Source organism: Pteropus medius, unplaced genomic scaffold (genome assembly GCF_902729225.1).
Source record: "Pteropus medius unplaced genomic scaffold, Ma_sr-lr_union100, whole genome shotgun sequence".
Taxonomy (NCBI): Eukaryota; Metazoa; Chordata; class Mammalia; order Chiroptera; family Pteropodidae; genus Pteropus; species Pteropus medius.
In genome coordinates this window covers 1,802,956-1,816,388 of record NW_024343105.1, presented here as the reverse complement: position 1 = coordinate 1,816,388, position 13,433 = coordinate 1,802,956, and the positions used below count along the sequence as shown (strand labels likewise).

The 13,433-nt window shown below is 35.9% G+C and overlaps 1 protein-coding gene across 1 annotated transcript; it reads left to right on the top strand.

Annotated features, from left to right (window-relative positions):
• The first annotated feature begins 2,235 nt into the window (after positions 1-2,235).
• On the top strand, positions 2,236-6,690 carry LOC120606046 (olfactory receptor 2G3-like). The gene is made up of 2 exons (XM_039867180.1): positions 2,236-3,146; positions 6,636-6,690. The coding sequence occupies exons 1-2, from the start codon at positions 2,236-2,238 to the stop codon at positions 6,688-6,690; spliced, it is 966 nt and encodes a 321-aa protein (XP_039723114.1).
• The last annotated feature ends 6,743 nt before the right edge of the window (positions 6,691-13,433 follow it).

Sequence of the window (13,433 nt, the reverse complement as noted above, 5' to 3'; positions counted from 1 at the left end):
TCATTTTATGTCATGGAGAAAGTGCTACCAGGAAAAAATTATTTGAATTTGATACAAACATTGCTAATGATCCTATGCTTTTTCCAGTATGTGAATGCTATTGTGTAGTCAAAGATATCATATGGCACATTTATAATTAGATTAAATGTTCAGGAATTATAAACTGATTTTTAAAAATATTAAGAAAGTGAAATATGAATGGTGTTTCTTGTAAATATAACAAAAGGACTAATTTTAAAAGTGGCCAACTGTACTTTCATCCTTCTCCTTATTCTGTATTATGATCATGTTTAAGGAATTTTCTTGGCAACAAGAAACTGGCAGATAGAACCTTCTGACAAAGCTCCAAGCATGATGCAATACATCTGAGCTCCTTAGCCAGTTTCTGAGTGAAATGCTCCATTGATAAATGCTTTTCAATATATTTAGGTTAACATGATCCATTCACTAGGATCTGCTTTAATGTTAACATAACATAATAGTGAGTCAAAACAATGGGCAAATGAGTATTTCCAAATCATTATTTTATTTTTAGAGTTGACTACGTGTAGTTAAATGGGAGATTGCACAGCAAGGGTGAGATGTGTGTGCATGCGCGCGCGCGTGTGTGTGTGTGTGTGAATTATCTGATGAGATAATCAGAGATAATGGTTATGCTGCTACATAGATGAGACTGATAGGCAGGAACCTACAGAGAACTAAGAGGGGTAAGAACCAGAAAATATGCGTATTTAAGAAAAGAAAGAAATAGGCCTTGGCACTCAGTTTTGGGTAGTTAATTATGTGATCAGTTTGTGTTTCAGTAGAGCTCTTTTTGTCCAGATGCTTATCATATGTGTAATAAAGCTAAAATGAATATATATAAGTATTCTATATACAAGTCTGTGTGTGATAAATGCAAAATGACCGGTAAAGACCAAACAGACAAAAACATTAGAAGCTCACAGAGCAAGGCACATGTTAAAATTTCTGAAGTTTTGATCTAAACTTTCATAGCCTAAAAGCCTTCTGAAGATTTTGATCTGGAAAGAATTGTGATAAGAGGCATGTTTCAATATTTCTACGTATTTTTAGAATCTGAGCTCTGTGATGGTCCCAAGACAGGATGGTTTGACATGGGAGGGGTGAAGGGTGAATTCAAATATGATGCTTAATTTTCAGTTAAGGTGTGTGAAAAAGGGAGGTGCCCTATTGTTCAATAGTCATCCCAGAATGCTGTGTGGTGGACTCACTATTGCACAGATTGAGTTAAAGGTGGCATTATAACAGACATAGATGCACACAGACATGTGAAAATAGAGTTTCATGGTCAAAACAGACAAATCAACTAAACATGAAGCCACAGTGTCATCAGCAAGTGGTGAAGTAATGTGAATAGGTGAGATAGTTGAGAAGTACTGACGAAGAAAGAAGAAAACACATATCAAAAATTGGGAAATGACCCCAATGGGGATGAGGTGGAAGCACAAATTTAGTATAGAAAAGGCAAAAGTTGTCATAGTGGAGAAAGAACAAAATATGCTTAGAATTTCCTAATGAATATAATTTTAAAAATAAAACATGACAATTAACATAGTTTATTTCTTAGCATAATGAGACAGAACGGTAGTGAGTCAAGTTCCTAGGACTGACAGTTAAGAGAATATTTCTAAGTGTCGTGAGTTCTGTTTCAACATAACAAACGCACAGAAAACTAATTTAGGATACTGAGCAACATTTACAAAGTGGTTAATAATAGATTGTATACATATGTGCATTGATAGAATACTCTAGCACTGTGGAATGCAGCGAAGTCATAGCAGAGACATTTCAGATTATAGATTTCAGAATTATATCTTTACAACTTCAGTTAGGACATGATAGCAGAAGATACAGAGAACAGCATGGAAAAAAAAATTTAATAGCGTCAGTTTTAAAAACAGGGGAGCTATATACATGTTCGAAGGCAAAGAGGTAAGAAGTGGAGAAGTCAGAGTTAGAGATAGTGTGAATACACAAAATTAGCCAATGACAGAATTCCCAGGGAAGGCAGGAGAAAGATAATAATATAAAGATGAGAAAAGGGTAAGGGCTTAAATTGGAGGTGATTATTTACAGTTCTAAGGGAGGACTGCACTGTTTGCCTCTGTAAGGTCAACACCCAGGAGAGATGATAAAAGTACAGATTTCTATGCAATCTCACATATTTCCTTGCTCCAGCATATTTTTCTTTTAAAGGTAATGCAATGAAAAGTGATGGTCATTCTCAATACCAGCTCTTTTGGTGTTTTTTTTCTACTGGGCTTCTCTGAGCAGCCACTGCTGGAGATGATCCTCTTTGCTATTGTTGTGGTTTTCTACTTACTGACCTTGCTGGGCAATATGGCCATCATTATTTTGGCTCATCTGGATCCCCGGCTCCACAGCCCGATGTACCTTTTCCTCACACACTTGTCTCTAATGGACCTCTGCTACACCACCAGCACAGTCCCCCAGCTGCTGGTTAACATGCAGGGCCTGAAGAAGACCATAACTTATGTTGGCTGTGTTGGTCAGCTGTATGTGTCCTTGGCCATGGGTTCCATGGAGTGCATCCTCCTTGCGGTCATGGCCGTGGACCGCTATGTGGCGGTGTGCCGGCCCTTGCACTATGCCACTCTCATGCATCCGCGCATCTGTGGGCAGCTGGTGGCCATGACCTGGCTGGCAGGTTTGGGAAACTCATTGGTGCAGACTGTGCTAGTCACACAGGTCCCTCTTTGTGGAAGAAATGTCATAGATCACCTCTTCTGTGAAGTGCCGGTTCTGCTCAAACTCGCCTGTGTGGATGTTACCTTCAATCGCATGGAACTCCTCCTGGTCAGTGCGTTTTTTCTCCTGGCACCCCTCACACTCATTCTCACCTCCTACAGCTGCATTGCCCAGGCCGTGTGGAAGATCAGGACCGCTGAGGGGCGTCACAAGGCCCTGGGGACCTGCTCTTCCCACCTGGTGGTGGTATTTCTCTTCTACGGCACTGCTATGGCCACATACCTGCAGACGCCCTCGGCCACTTCCCGTGACCGGGACAAGTTCATGGCCTTACTCTATGGAATTGTCACCCCAACTCTAAACCCTTTCATCTACACATTACGCAATAAAGATATGAAAGGAGCACTGAGGAAGATGTTGGGGAAAGAGTAGAGGGAAAGGAGGGGTGGGAAAGGGCGGAAACTAAAGAATGCAGGATTGCAAAATGGACTGGACCATGAGAAATTTTTAATTCTGAAAAACTGGCAATCTTTTGTTTTAATTTCTGAGTAGCCAAACTCATGTGTCATAAAATATTAATTTTATCAAGTTAATATATTTTATGGCTTGCCTATGAGCATTAAGTAACTGAGATTAGGTAATAATCTCTTACCTTCACTCTGCCAATGACCATCTACATAACAGTGCCTATCAAGTAATTTCTCTTATCTTTTTATCACTATGAAAAAGAGCAATGAAAATACCCACTCTGCATAGTTGTGAAGGAGTGGGAAGGAGTTAGATAAAATCGTGTTTTGTAGGTTACAAATGTAAAATACAAGCAATCCCACATACAATTTTAGGGCATTAATTTTAGTTTTAGATTATTTACAATCTCCACATTGGTGGTTCTTTAAAGCCCATCAGGCCTAATTTGTGTAGTATACAAATCTCTGTAAAGCATTTTTGAATGATGGTCATTCAAATTTATTTAAACATTTCCACAAAAACAAAATGGTCTATTTTCCCCAAGGTGTATATTCCACATTTGAAAAGATATGCTCATTTCTGGTTTTTCCTAAGGGTAAGCTGGAAGTTTGCTTCTATTAAATCAGTCTTGTTGATTTAACTTGGCCTTCAGAGCCACACAAAATAGCCTCTGAAAATATAATCTTCCCTTTACCTAAATACTTTCAACATATGAAATAGAGTTCACTGCATAACTTCTTCAAATTAACACATATTTCTTGAACCTATTTCTTCAGTAGCATGATGGCAGCACTTCTCACAATACTGGTATTTATTATTCAGTTACAGTTGACATTTGATATTATTTTATATTGGGTTCAGGTGTACAGCACAATGGTTAGATATTTATAGAATTGTGAAGTGATCCCTTCGATAAGTCTAATCCCCACTTGGCACCATATATAGTAGTTATTATAATATTATTGACCATATTCTCTATGCTATACTTTACATCCCCGTGACTATTTCATAGCTACTAATTTATACTTCCTAATCCCCTCACCTTTTCACCCAGCACTGCAGACACTCTGCCATCTGGTGACCATCAATTTGATCTCTGTATCTACCAGTCTGTTTCTGTTTTGTTATTTCATTTATTCTGAACTTTAGAATCCACATATAAGTGAAATTATATGGTCTTTTTCTTTCTCTGTCTGACATTTCAGTTATTGTAATACCTTCCAGGTCCATCCATATTGTTTCAAATAGTAATATTTTATTATTTTTAATGGCTGAGTAGTATTTCATTGTATATATGTACTACTTCTTTATCAGATCATCTATCAATGGACACTTAAGTTGCTTCCCTATCTTGGTTATTGTATATGAAATGTCTTTCTTTGTCTTTTATAAAGTCTATTTTGTCTACTATAAGTATTGCTGCTCCAGATTTTTTCATTTCTACTTGCATGAAATAACTTTTTAAATTGTTTTACTTTCAGTCTGTGTGTTTCTTTTGATCTGAAGTGCGTATCTTTATTTTTTGTAATATAGAAACATTACATTATTCTTTGATCCATTAGGAGGACTGATTTAATACATTTTAAGAAGTTTCCTCTCTTCCTGGAACAGAATATGAATTTTTGATCACCTTCCTTCCAAGAGAAGAGCCACATTTTTTGCTAGAGAGAAGCACTATTTATTGAGTGCTTCCAGAGTCAGACATGGTTCTACAAGACTGAGCACCCAATCTGGGAGTTCTTATCTGGGATCCACTGCAAGAGTACGTGCATAGCATCAGGTTTTGCCTGAATAAATAACAGAAGCAAATACTAAATGTGTTTAGTTAGAAGTTAGTGAAAATAAAGGTGTAATTTTTTCTCCTTTATTTCAGGTGAAGTGGGTCTCTTATGTATGGGTCTTGTCTACTTATTCATTAATCTAGCATATGTCTTTTGATGGGAGCATTTAATCCACTTACATTTAAAGTAATTAATGATAAGTATGTAGTTATTGCCATTTTATTATTCATAAGTACGTTCTTTTTTATCTTAAAGAAGTCTCTTTAATGTTTCTTTTTTAAATTTTTATTTTTCAGTTATAGTTGACATTTAATATTAGTTTAAATTATTTTCATGTGTATACATTTATAAAATTTAGAAGGTAATCCCCTGATTAGTCTAGTACCTACCTGGCAATATACATAGTTATTACAATATTATTGACTTTGTTCCCTACAATCTGCGAATAATGATAGTTTTATTACTTTCTTTCCAATTTGGATGCCTTTATTTCTTTTCCTTAGCTGATTGCTATGGCTAGGACTTCCAATATTAAGTCGAATGAAAGTGGTAAACGTGGACATCCTTGTCTAATTAATTCCTGATCTTAAGGAAAACACTTATAGCTTTTTCCCCTTGAGTATAATGTTAATGGTGGGTTTGTCACATATGGTATTTATTATGTTGAGGTACGTTCTCTCTATTCCCACTTTGCTGAGAGTTTTTACCATAAATGGATGCTGGATTTTGTCAAATGCTTTTTCTGCATCTAGTGATATTATAATATGATTCTATACTTTATTTTGTTTATGTTGTATATAACCTTAGTTGATTTGTGGATATTGAACCAACCTTGCATATCAGGAATAAATCCTACTTGATTTATTTGTGTTTGATCTTTTTGATGTATTTCTGTGTTTGTTTTGCTAATATGTTGTTGAGAATTTTTATTCTCAGGGATATTATCAGGGATATCAGGGATATATCATCAGGGATATATATATTTTTAAAAATGTCTTTGGTATCAGTTTCGTCTGGTAATGATGGCCTCATAAAATGAGTGCTAATTTTTCTTTGACCGTATGGTAAAATTCACCTTTGAAGCCATTTTGTCCAGGACTTTTGTGTGTTGGGAGGTTTTTGATTACTAATTCGATTTCTTTTGCAGTCGGTTCAGATTTTCTGTTTCTTCTTGACAATATTGAGAGGTTGTCTGTTTCTTGGAATGTATCTATTTCTTTCAGACTGTCCAATTTGTTAGCATACAATTTCTTGTAGTATATTCTTATACTTCTTTATATTTCTGTGGTGTCAGTTGTCATTCTCTTTAATTTCTGATTTTATTTATTTGAGTCTTCTCTTTTTCTTGATGAGTCTGGTTAAATATTTATCAATTTTGTTTATCTTTTCAAAGAGTCAGATTTTGGATTCTTCGATCTTTTGTATTTTTCCTTAGACTCTATTTTGTTTATTTCTGTTTACATTTTTATTATTTTCTTTCTTCTACTTACTTTTGGCTTTGTTTGCTGTTCATTTTCTAGTTTCTTTAAGTGTAAGGTTAGATTATTTGAGTTTTTTCTGTTTCTTGATGTATTGTCATAAATTTCCCTCTTAGGACTGCTTTTGCTGTGTTCTAAAAGCTTTGAGCTATTGTGATTTCACTCTCATCTATCTCAGGGTATCAAGGAGGGTCCTCACAAGAAAGAAGAATCACCCTGGATGGCTCAGATGAGGGGTTGTAATGAAGGTACACATACCAGTTGGAGTGTGAGTATGGGGACATAGAAGAATTAGGAAGGCACCAGAGATTAGCCACAGGAGAAGGCATGTTGTACTTTGATCTAGAAGAACAAGGGAGGGAGAAGTGTCATCAAGGTAGGAGATTGGAAGCTATAAACAAGCTTCCTTGCACATGTGGTAGGGATGCAGCTGCTCTCACAGATTCACTGATGCAAGGGAAAGCAAGAGGAAATATCCTAGAAGCTGTCCTCCCATTTTCTCAACTCCTTTTGGTGCCTCGAATTACTGAGGCATAGGAACCCCAGCTGGCATTTAGCAGAGAAGTTAATCTGGGAGATGCAGTCCATAGGGGTCAGCTTCCTGAGGCAGAGAGCAGACAAGAGAAGGGCAAAGGACAGATCTGAGGCCAATAGACTAAGAGTATCCAGGCTCTTCCTCCCTCTTCCCCTCCACCAGCTTTAGCATGAGTCTCCATTCTCATACTTTTTACTCTATGATTTCATCAACACATTTGCACCTGGAGGCCTCATGGTATATTCTGAGCAGAAACAGAACTTGAGTAAAAGAGCTAAAAGGTTTATTCTCTCAATAATTTGTTGTTGCTGTTGTTTTTTAACTGAGAAGGTACCCTTTTTTTCAGAGACATCCTAAACTCTCTTGGCCAGAACTGGGCCACCTCTAGCTTTAATTTAGGTTGGGACATTGGCTATTTTATCTAGTCACATCACATTCTTCCAAAATTGGGATTCAACAAATTAAGGCATAAAAGAGGGGATGGATCTTGGGTAGACAGCAAATAGATGAGCCAGACTTGAGTAGAATTATCTTGGTAGAATGTGGGAAGTTATCAGGCAAAGATAAAATGTGATCAAAGCTTCAAGTTGAGAAAGGGTGTGTCCAGTTTCTGACTGGAATTAGTCCAATACTTGTGCTATCATTAAAGAGAGTCTGGAGAAGATCATGAGAACCAGATATTTTGTGGTTTTTAATTTTTGGGAAAAAAGAAGGGAAGAAATAGAGGTATTGAATAAGCATGTCAAATTCAAAGATATCAATGGCATAGAAAATTTGATTTCACTGTTCGTGGGTACAATATTTTTAGAAAAAAACTGTTAAAATATTTTTGAAAAGTGTCAAGTCATTTTGCAAAATTTTCTGTATGAGAGACTTCATGAAGTGCTATATAATTGAAAAAATGGGAACATCAATGTCCAACAATAAGATATTTATTTGACAAATATGGTGTATACCATGTCTTATAATTTAACAGTCTTCAAGTATTAATAAAACACACACCTATTAACACACATAGCAAAAGCATTGATAGTATGTCATTGAATGAAAACACTGATTATAAAATATACATAATAGTAGCCTACTTTATATACTTTCTCGATGTATAAGTGTGTGTAATTTTAGTGAAACCACTAGAGGCATTTTAATCCAAGTTTTCTAATTATTTTTTAATGTAAAATGTGTATATAGGCAAGTAGATACATATAAATGTGGTGACATTTTTTGGTGTTTTCAATGTTTTATGTTCTTAATATTTGATCATCTGTTATTTCCCTAAAAAATTACAGTGACTAATACAATTTTTTAATCCAGGATCAAAATAAGAACATAAAGAATTGTTTACTCCTGGGCCTTGGGAGGTCCAAGGAGTTTATGTTTCATGTCTGTGGGTCACATTCTTGCACTGTTGGTGGAAGAAAAAATTTGTGCAGCCACTATGGAAAACAGTCTGGTGGTTCTTCAAAAATTAAACTGGATCAGCCTTTTGACCCAGCAATTGTATTTCTGGGTATTTATCCAAAAAATCCCAAAACATTAAATTGTAATGATCTATGCATGGAAGTGCTATTCACAATAGCCAAGAGATTGAAGCAACCTAAAAGCCTACTTAATGACCCAAAATTCCATTTCTGGTTATTTATCCAAAGAAACCAAAACACTAAATCAGGGCCCAGTGATCATCTGAAAAGCAGCTGCAGCCCTCCCATCCTTGCCCACAGGACTCCCACCTCAGCCATGTCCCAGACTCAGAAACATGTCTCCAAGACCAGGCAGTATTTTGAAAGTTCCTGGGGTGGCCCCTCTCAGAAGCCAAGGCCTCATCTGCTGAAGGGGCAGGCCTATGTGCGAGGTCTCTGTTGAGTTGTCAACACCCCTGGGCAATTTCTCATCTGGCCACACATGAATCCCTGCAGGGTTAAAAATGAGTGATGTCAGAATAATGGCAGCATGAAGGATCTCCCCTGAACTTTCCCCTGCAGTTACAGCAAACTAAACACCTACAATCCAACAGACTAGCATACAAACACATTGGAGAGATCTGCGCATCAGAGCATCTGAAGGTGGGTGAATCAAATGACTAAAGGAAGACAAAAGGGAAGAAACAGAGACCTGGTGCTGTGATCACAGCCAAGAGGTCCCTTCAGGATGCAGGAGAGTGGTGGTAGTTTTCACTCTTTGAAGCCCAGAGCAGTCTTGACTATGTGATCAACATATTCCATGTGATGGAGCCCAGTGAACAGGGCAGAGACCAAATAGAGAGTGGCAACAGCTGGTGTTAGCAACTGCCATTTCCAGGGCAAAGGCTGAGTCACAGAGCCTGGTCTCCTATTCCAAACCTCACAGAGCACACCCTCCCCACTCTCTGTACCTCCCCAGAGCTGGTAGTGGCTCCAGCACCGCATCTGGCTGCTGGGGCAGACCCAGAACTTCAGGGGCTCTTCAAAGGCTCTGATTCCCTTAGCCCTTTACATTCATTCTCCCATGGGGGCGGAGCCCTGGGACTGAGACAACCTGGTCACAAAGAAGACACACACCTCCTCAGGGAATAAGGGCATTTTAACTTCATAGCAGAGACCAGGAAGCTTGGGTTGTGAAGGAGGCTTGTGCACCACCTACTGGAAAACAAAACAACAATGAAAAAATTCTTCTTATCAACCTGCTAAAAAAAAGATTACTGAAAAAATAATTTTTCCCCAGCTTTATTGAAGTATAATAGATAATTACTTGCTCATATTGTATAATTCAATGAGTTTTTTTTAATATAGTTGGCATACAATAATATATTATTGTATATAGCATAGTGATTATATAGCATAGTGATTAAAGATCTATATAACTCACAAATTGGTCACCTCACTAAGTCTAGTACCCTTCTTCCCCTTTACATATTTTTTATAACACTGTCAATTTTCCTTATGATATACTTTATACATTCATGACTATTTTGTAACTATCCATTTGTACTTCTTAATCTCTTTGCCCTTTTTCATCAAGTCCCCCAATCCCTTCTATCTAGTAGCCCTAAAAATATTCTCTGTGTCTATGAGCTTATTTCAATTTTTGTTATTATTGTTGTTTATTTGTCCTTTACATTCCATATGTACATGAAATCATGTGGTATTTGCCTTTCTCTATCTGACTTATTTCATTCAGCACAATACTCTCTAGGTCCATCAAGGTAATATCTTTTTCCATTCCCTTCCTTTTAGTCTGTATGTATCTTTTAATCTGAAGTGAGTCTCTTATAGGCAGCACATGTAGGGGGCTTGTTTTCTTATCCATTCAGCCATTCTATCTTTTGGTTGGAGCACTTAATTCTTTTCCACTTGAAGTATTTGTTGTTCAATGTGTAGTTATTACCATTTTTTATTCATGATTTTGATACATCTTAAAGAAGTCCCTCCAACATTTGCTGTAATACTGGCTTGGTGTTGATGAATTCCTTTAGTTTATTTTTGTCTAGGAAGCTATTTATCTGTCCTTTGACTGTAAATAGCTTCGCTAGATAAAAGTATTCTTAGTTGTAGATCCTGGGTTTTCATCATGTGGAATATTTTGTGCCAAGCCCTTTTGTCCTAGTTTTCTCCCTAGTTGCAGGCCTTTGTTTGTCTAGACCCCCGGTGACTCTAGCTGTTGTTTGTTCCGTGTTTCTGTCACAACTTTGATGTGATTGAAAGAGCAGATGAACAAATCCTTTATCATCTATGCCATTTTGCTTGGTGTTCCTGAAAGTAATTCTTTAAAAAACAGAGTACATTCCCATTAATACCTATGCAGAGAAATAATCCATCAAAGGCCATGAACAACCTAAGCGACAGAAAGAAAATGAAAAATCTCCAGAAAATAAGCTTAAAGACATAGAAATATGTGATTTAAATAACAGAGGATTAAGGATTGCACTTCTGAAAAAACTCGATGAGATGCAAGAAAATTCTTATTGATAGTTCAAAGAACTTAGAAACATAATTAATGAACAACAGATATACTTTACTAAAGATATTGAAACTCTAAAAAAGAACCAAATAAAACCCCTGGAGCTGAAGAGCTTAATAAAGAGATGAAAATGAAATAGTACACTTAGAAAATAGAGCTGACCAGAATGAGGAAAGAATTAATGATATCAAAGACAGAAATCTAGAAATGATGCAGGAAAGAGATACTTGAGATGAAAAAAATGAAAAGAAAAAAAGACTCCACAGAACTATCTGACACCATCAGAAAAAGCAACATAAGAATAATGGACATACCAGAAGGAGAAGAGAGGGAGAAGGGAGTAGAGAGCATATTTAAACAAATAGTCTATGAGAACTTCCTAAACATATGGAAAGAACTTGATCCTCAAATCTAAGAAGCAAACAGAACACTTACATATCTCAATCCAAAAAGACTCTCTCCAAGACACATTATATAAAATTGTCAAAAATTAATGACAGAGAAAGAATTCTTAAGGCAGTCAGGAAAATAAGATGGTATCTTAAAAGGAAAATCAATTAGATTATCATCGAACTTTTGAGCAGAAACTTCGCAAGCTAGGAGGAAGTGGAACCAAATATTCAAACCATTGAAAGAGAGAAATTAACAGCCAAGAATAGTATATCCAGCAAAGCTCTCCTTTAGATATAAAAGAAAAATAAACACCTTTCCAGACGTACAAAAGCTGAGGGAATTTTGCACCACAAGGCCTGCATTAGTGGAAATGCAAAATGGGGTCATTCTGTCCAAAACAAAAAGACAAAAAGAATACATAACTATGAGTAAGATGACTAACAGAGAGACAGAAACAGAAGTGTGCAACCCTTATTTAGAATAGGATGTTATAAGCTTAAATATTACATAGTGGTAAACGTAAAATATTACAAATGGTTAAAGGTAAAAAAAACAAAAACAAAAAAACAAAAACAAAAAAACCCCAACACTTTAAACAAGAAGACAGCAGCTATTGCAGCCCAGAAATAATCTCATAGCATAAATAGTGATAACTTGAGACCAAAAAAGAAAAGAAAGAAAGAAAGAAAAACAGAAAAGAGGAGAAAGTATAAATCTGAATCTGCAAAGGAGAATGAAGGTAAGATGGAAGCAGGAAAAAAGAACTATGGTACATATAAAATTTTTCTTTACATAAACTTAATGATGACCACACACAAAAATCATAGAACTTTGCACATAACATAAAACAAGAAGGCACGGAAGGAAAAATTATAGAATACCACCCAATTACAATAATACACAGAAATATAAGGACAAAGAAACAATGGAGACATCGAGCTACCAGAAATAAAAGATACAATGGATATAGAAAAATCTCATATTTCAATAATCTCTCTAAATGTAAATGGACTGAACTCATCAATAAAAAGTCACAGATTAGCAGATTGGATCAGAAAACAAAACCCAACCATATGTTGCCTTTAAGAGATATATCTCAATTGCAAGGACAAATATAGACTCACTCAAAGCAAAAGCATGGAAAATGATATTCTAAGCAAATGGCATCCAGAGAAAAGCAGGTGTAGCTGTACTTGTATCTGATGAAACAGACTTCAAGAAAAGAAAGGCAACGAGAGATGAAGATAGACACTTCATAATGATAATGAGGACAGTACATCAAGAAGACATAACACTTATCAATATATATCCTCCCAATCAGGAAGCACCAAAATATATAAAGCAACCACTAATAGAACTAAAGGGAGAAACTGACAAAAACACAATTATGGTAGGGAACCTAAATACCCCACCATCAGCTATGAATAGATTGTCCAAAAAAGGAAATCAGTAAGGAAGTGTCAATCTTAAATGACATATTAAACCAATTTGACATAATTAACATTTATAGAGTATTTCATCTCGGAACATTGGATTATACATTCTTCTCTAGTGCAAGTGGAACATTCTCAAGGATAGACCATGTGTTAGGACAGAAAACTAGCCTCGACAAATTTAAAAAGGTTGAAATCATACCAAGCATATTCTCCAATTATAATGATTCGAAATTGGAGATCAACTGCAAAAAGAGAGTGGGAATAAATACAAATATGTGAGGATGATATAATATTCTAAACAATGACTTGGTCATAAAAAAAATAAAAGGAGAGATCAAGAGATACATATAAACCCATGGTAATAATAGTTCATATTAATAGAGGCTTATCTCAAGAAACACAAAAAATCCCAAATAAACTAGCTAACATTACATCTTACAGAACTAGAAAGAGAAGAAGAAATCAAGTCCAAAGTCAGCAGAAGGAAGGAAATAATAAAAATTAGAGCAGAATTAAATAAAATTGAGAACAAAAAGACAATAGAAAAAATTAATGCATTTTGAGATTATCATGCTAAGTGAAATAAGTCAGATAGAAAAAAGTTCAGAACCATATGATTTCATTCATATGTGGGATATAAAACCGAAAGCAACAAACAAACAAGACACAAACAGAG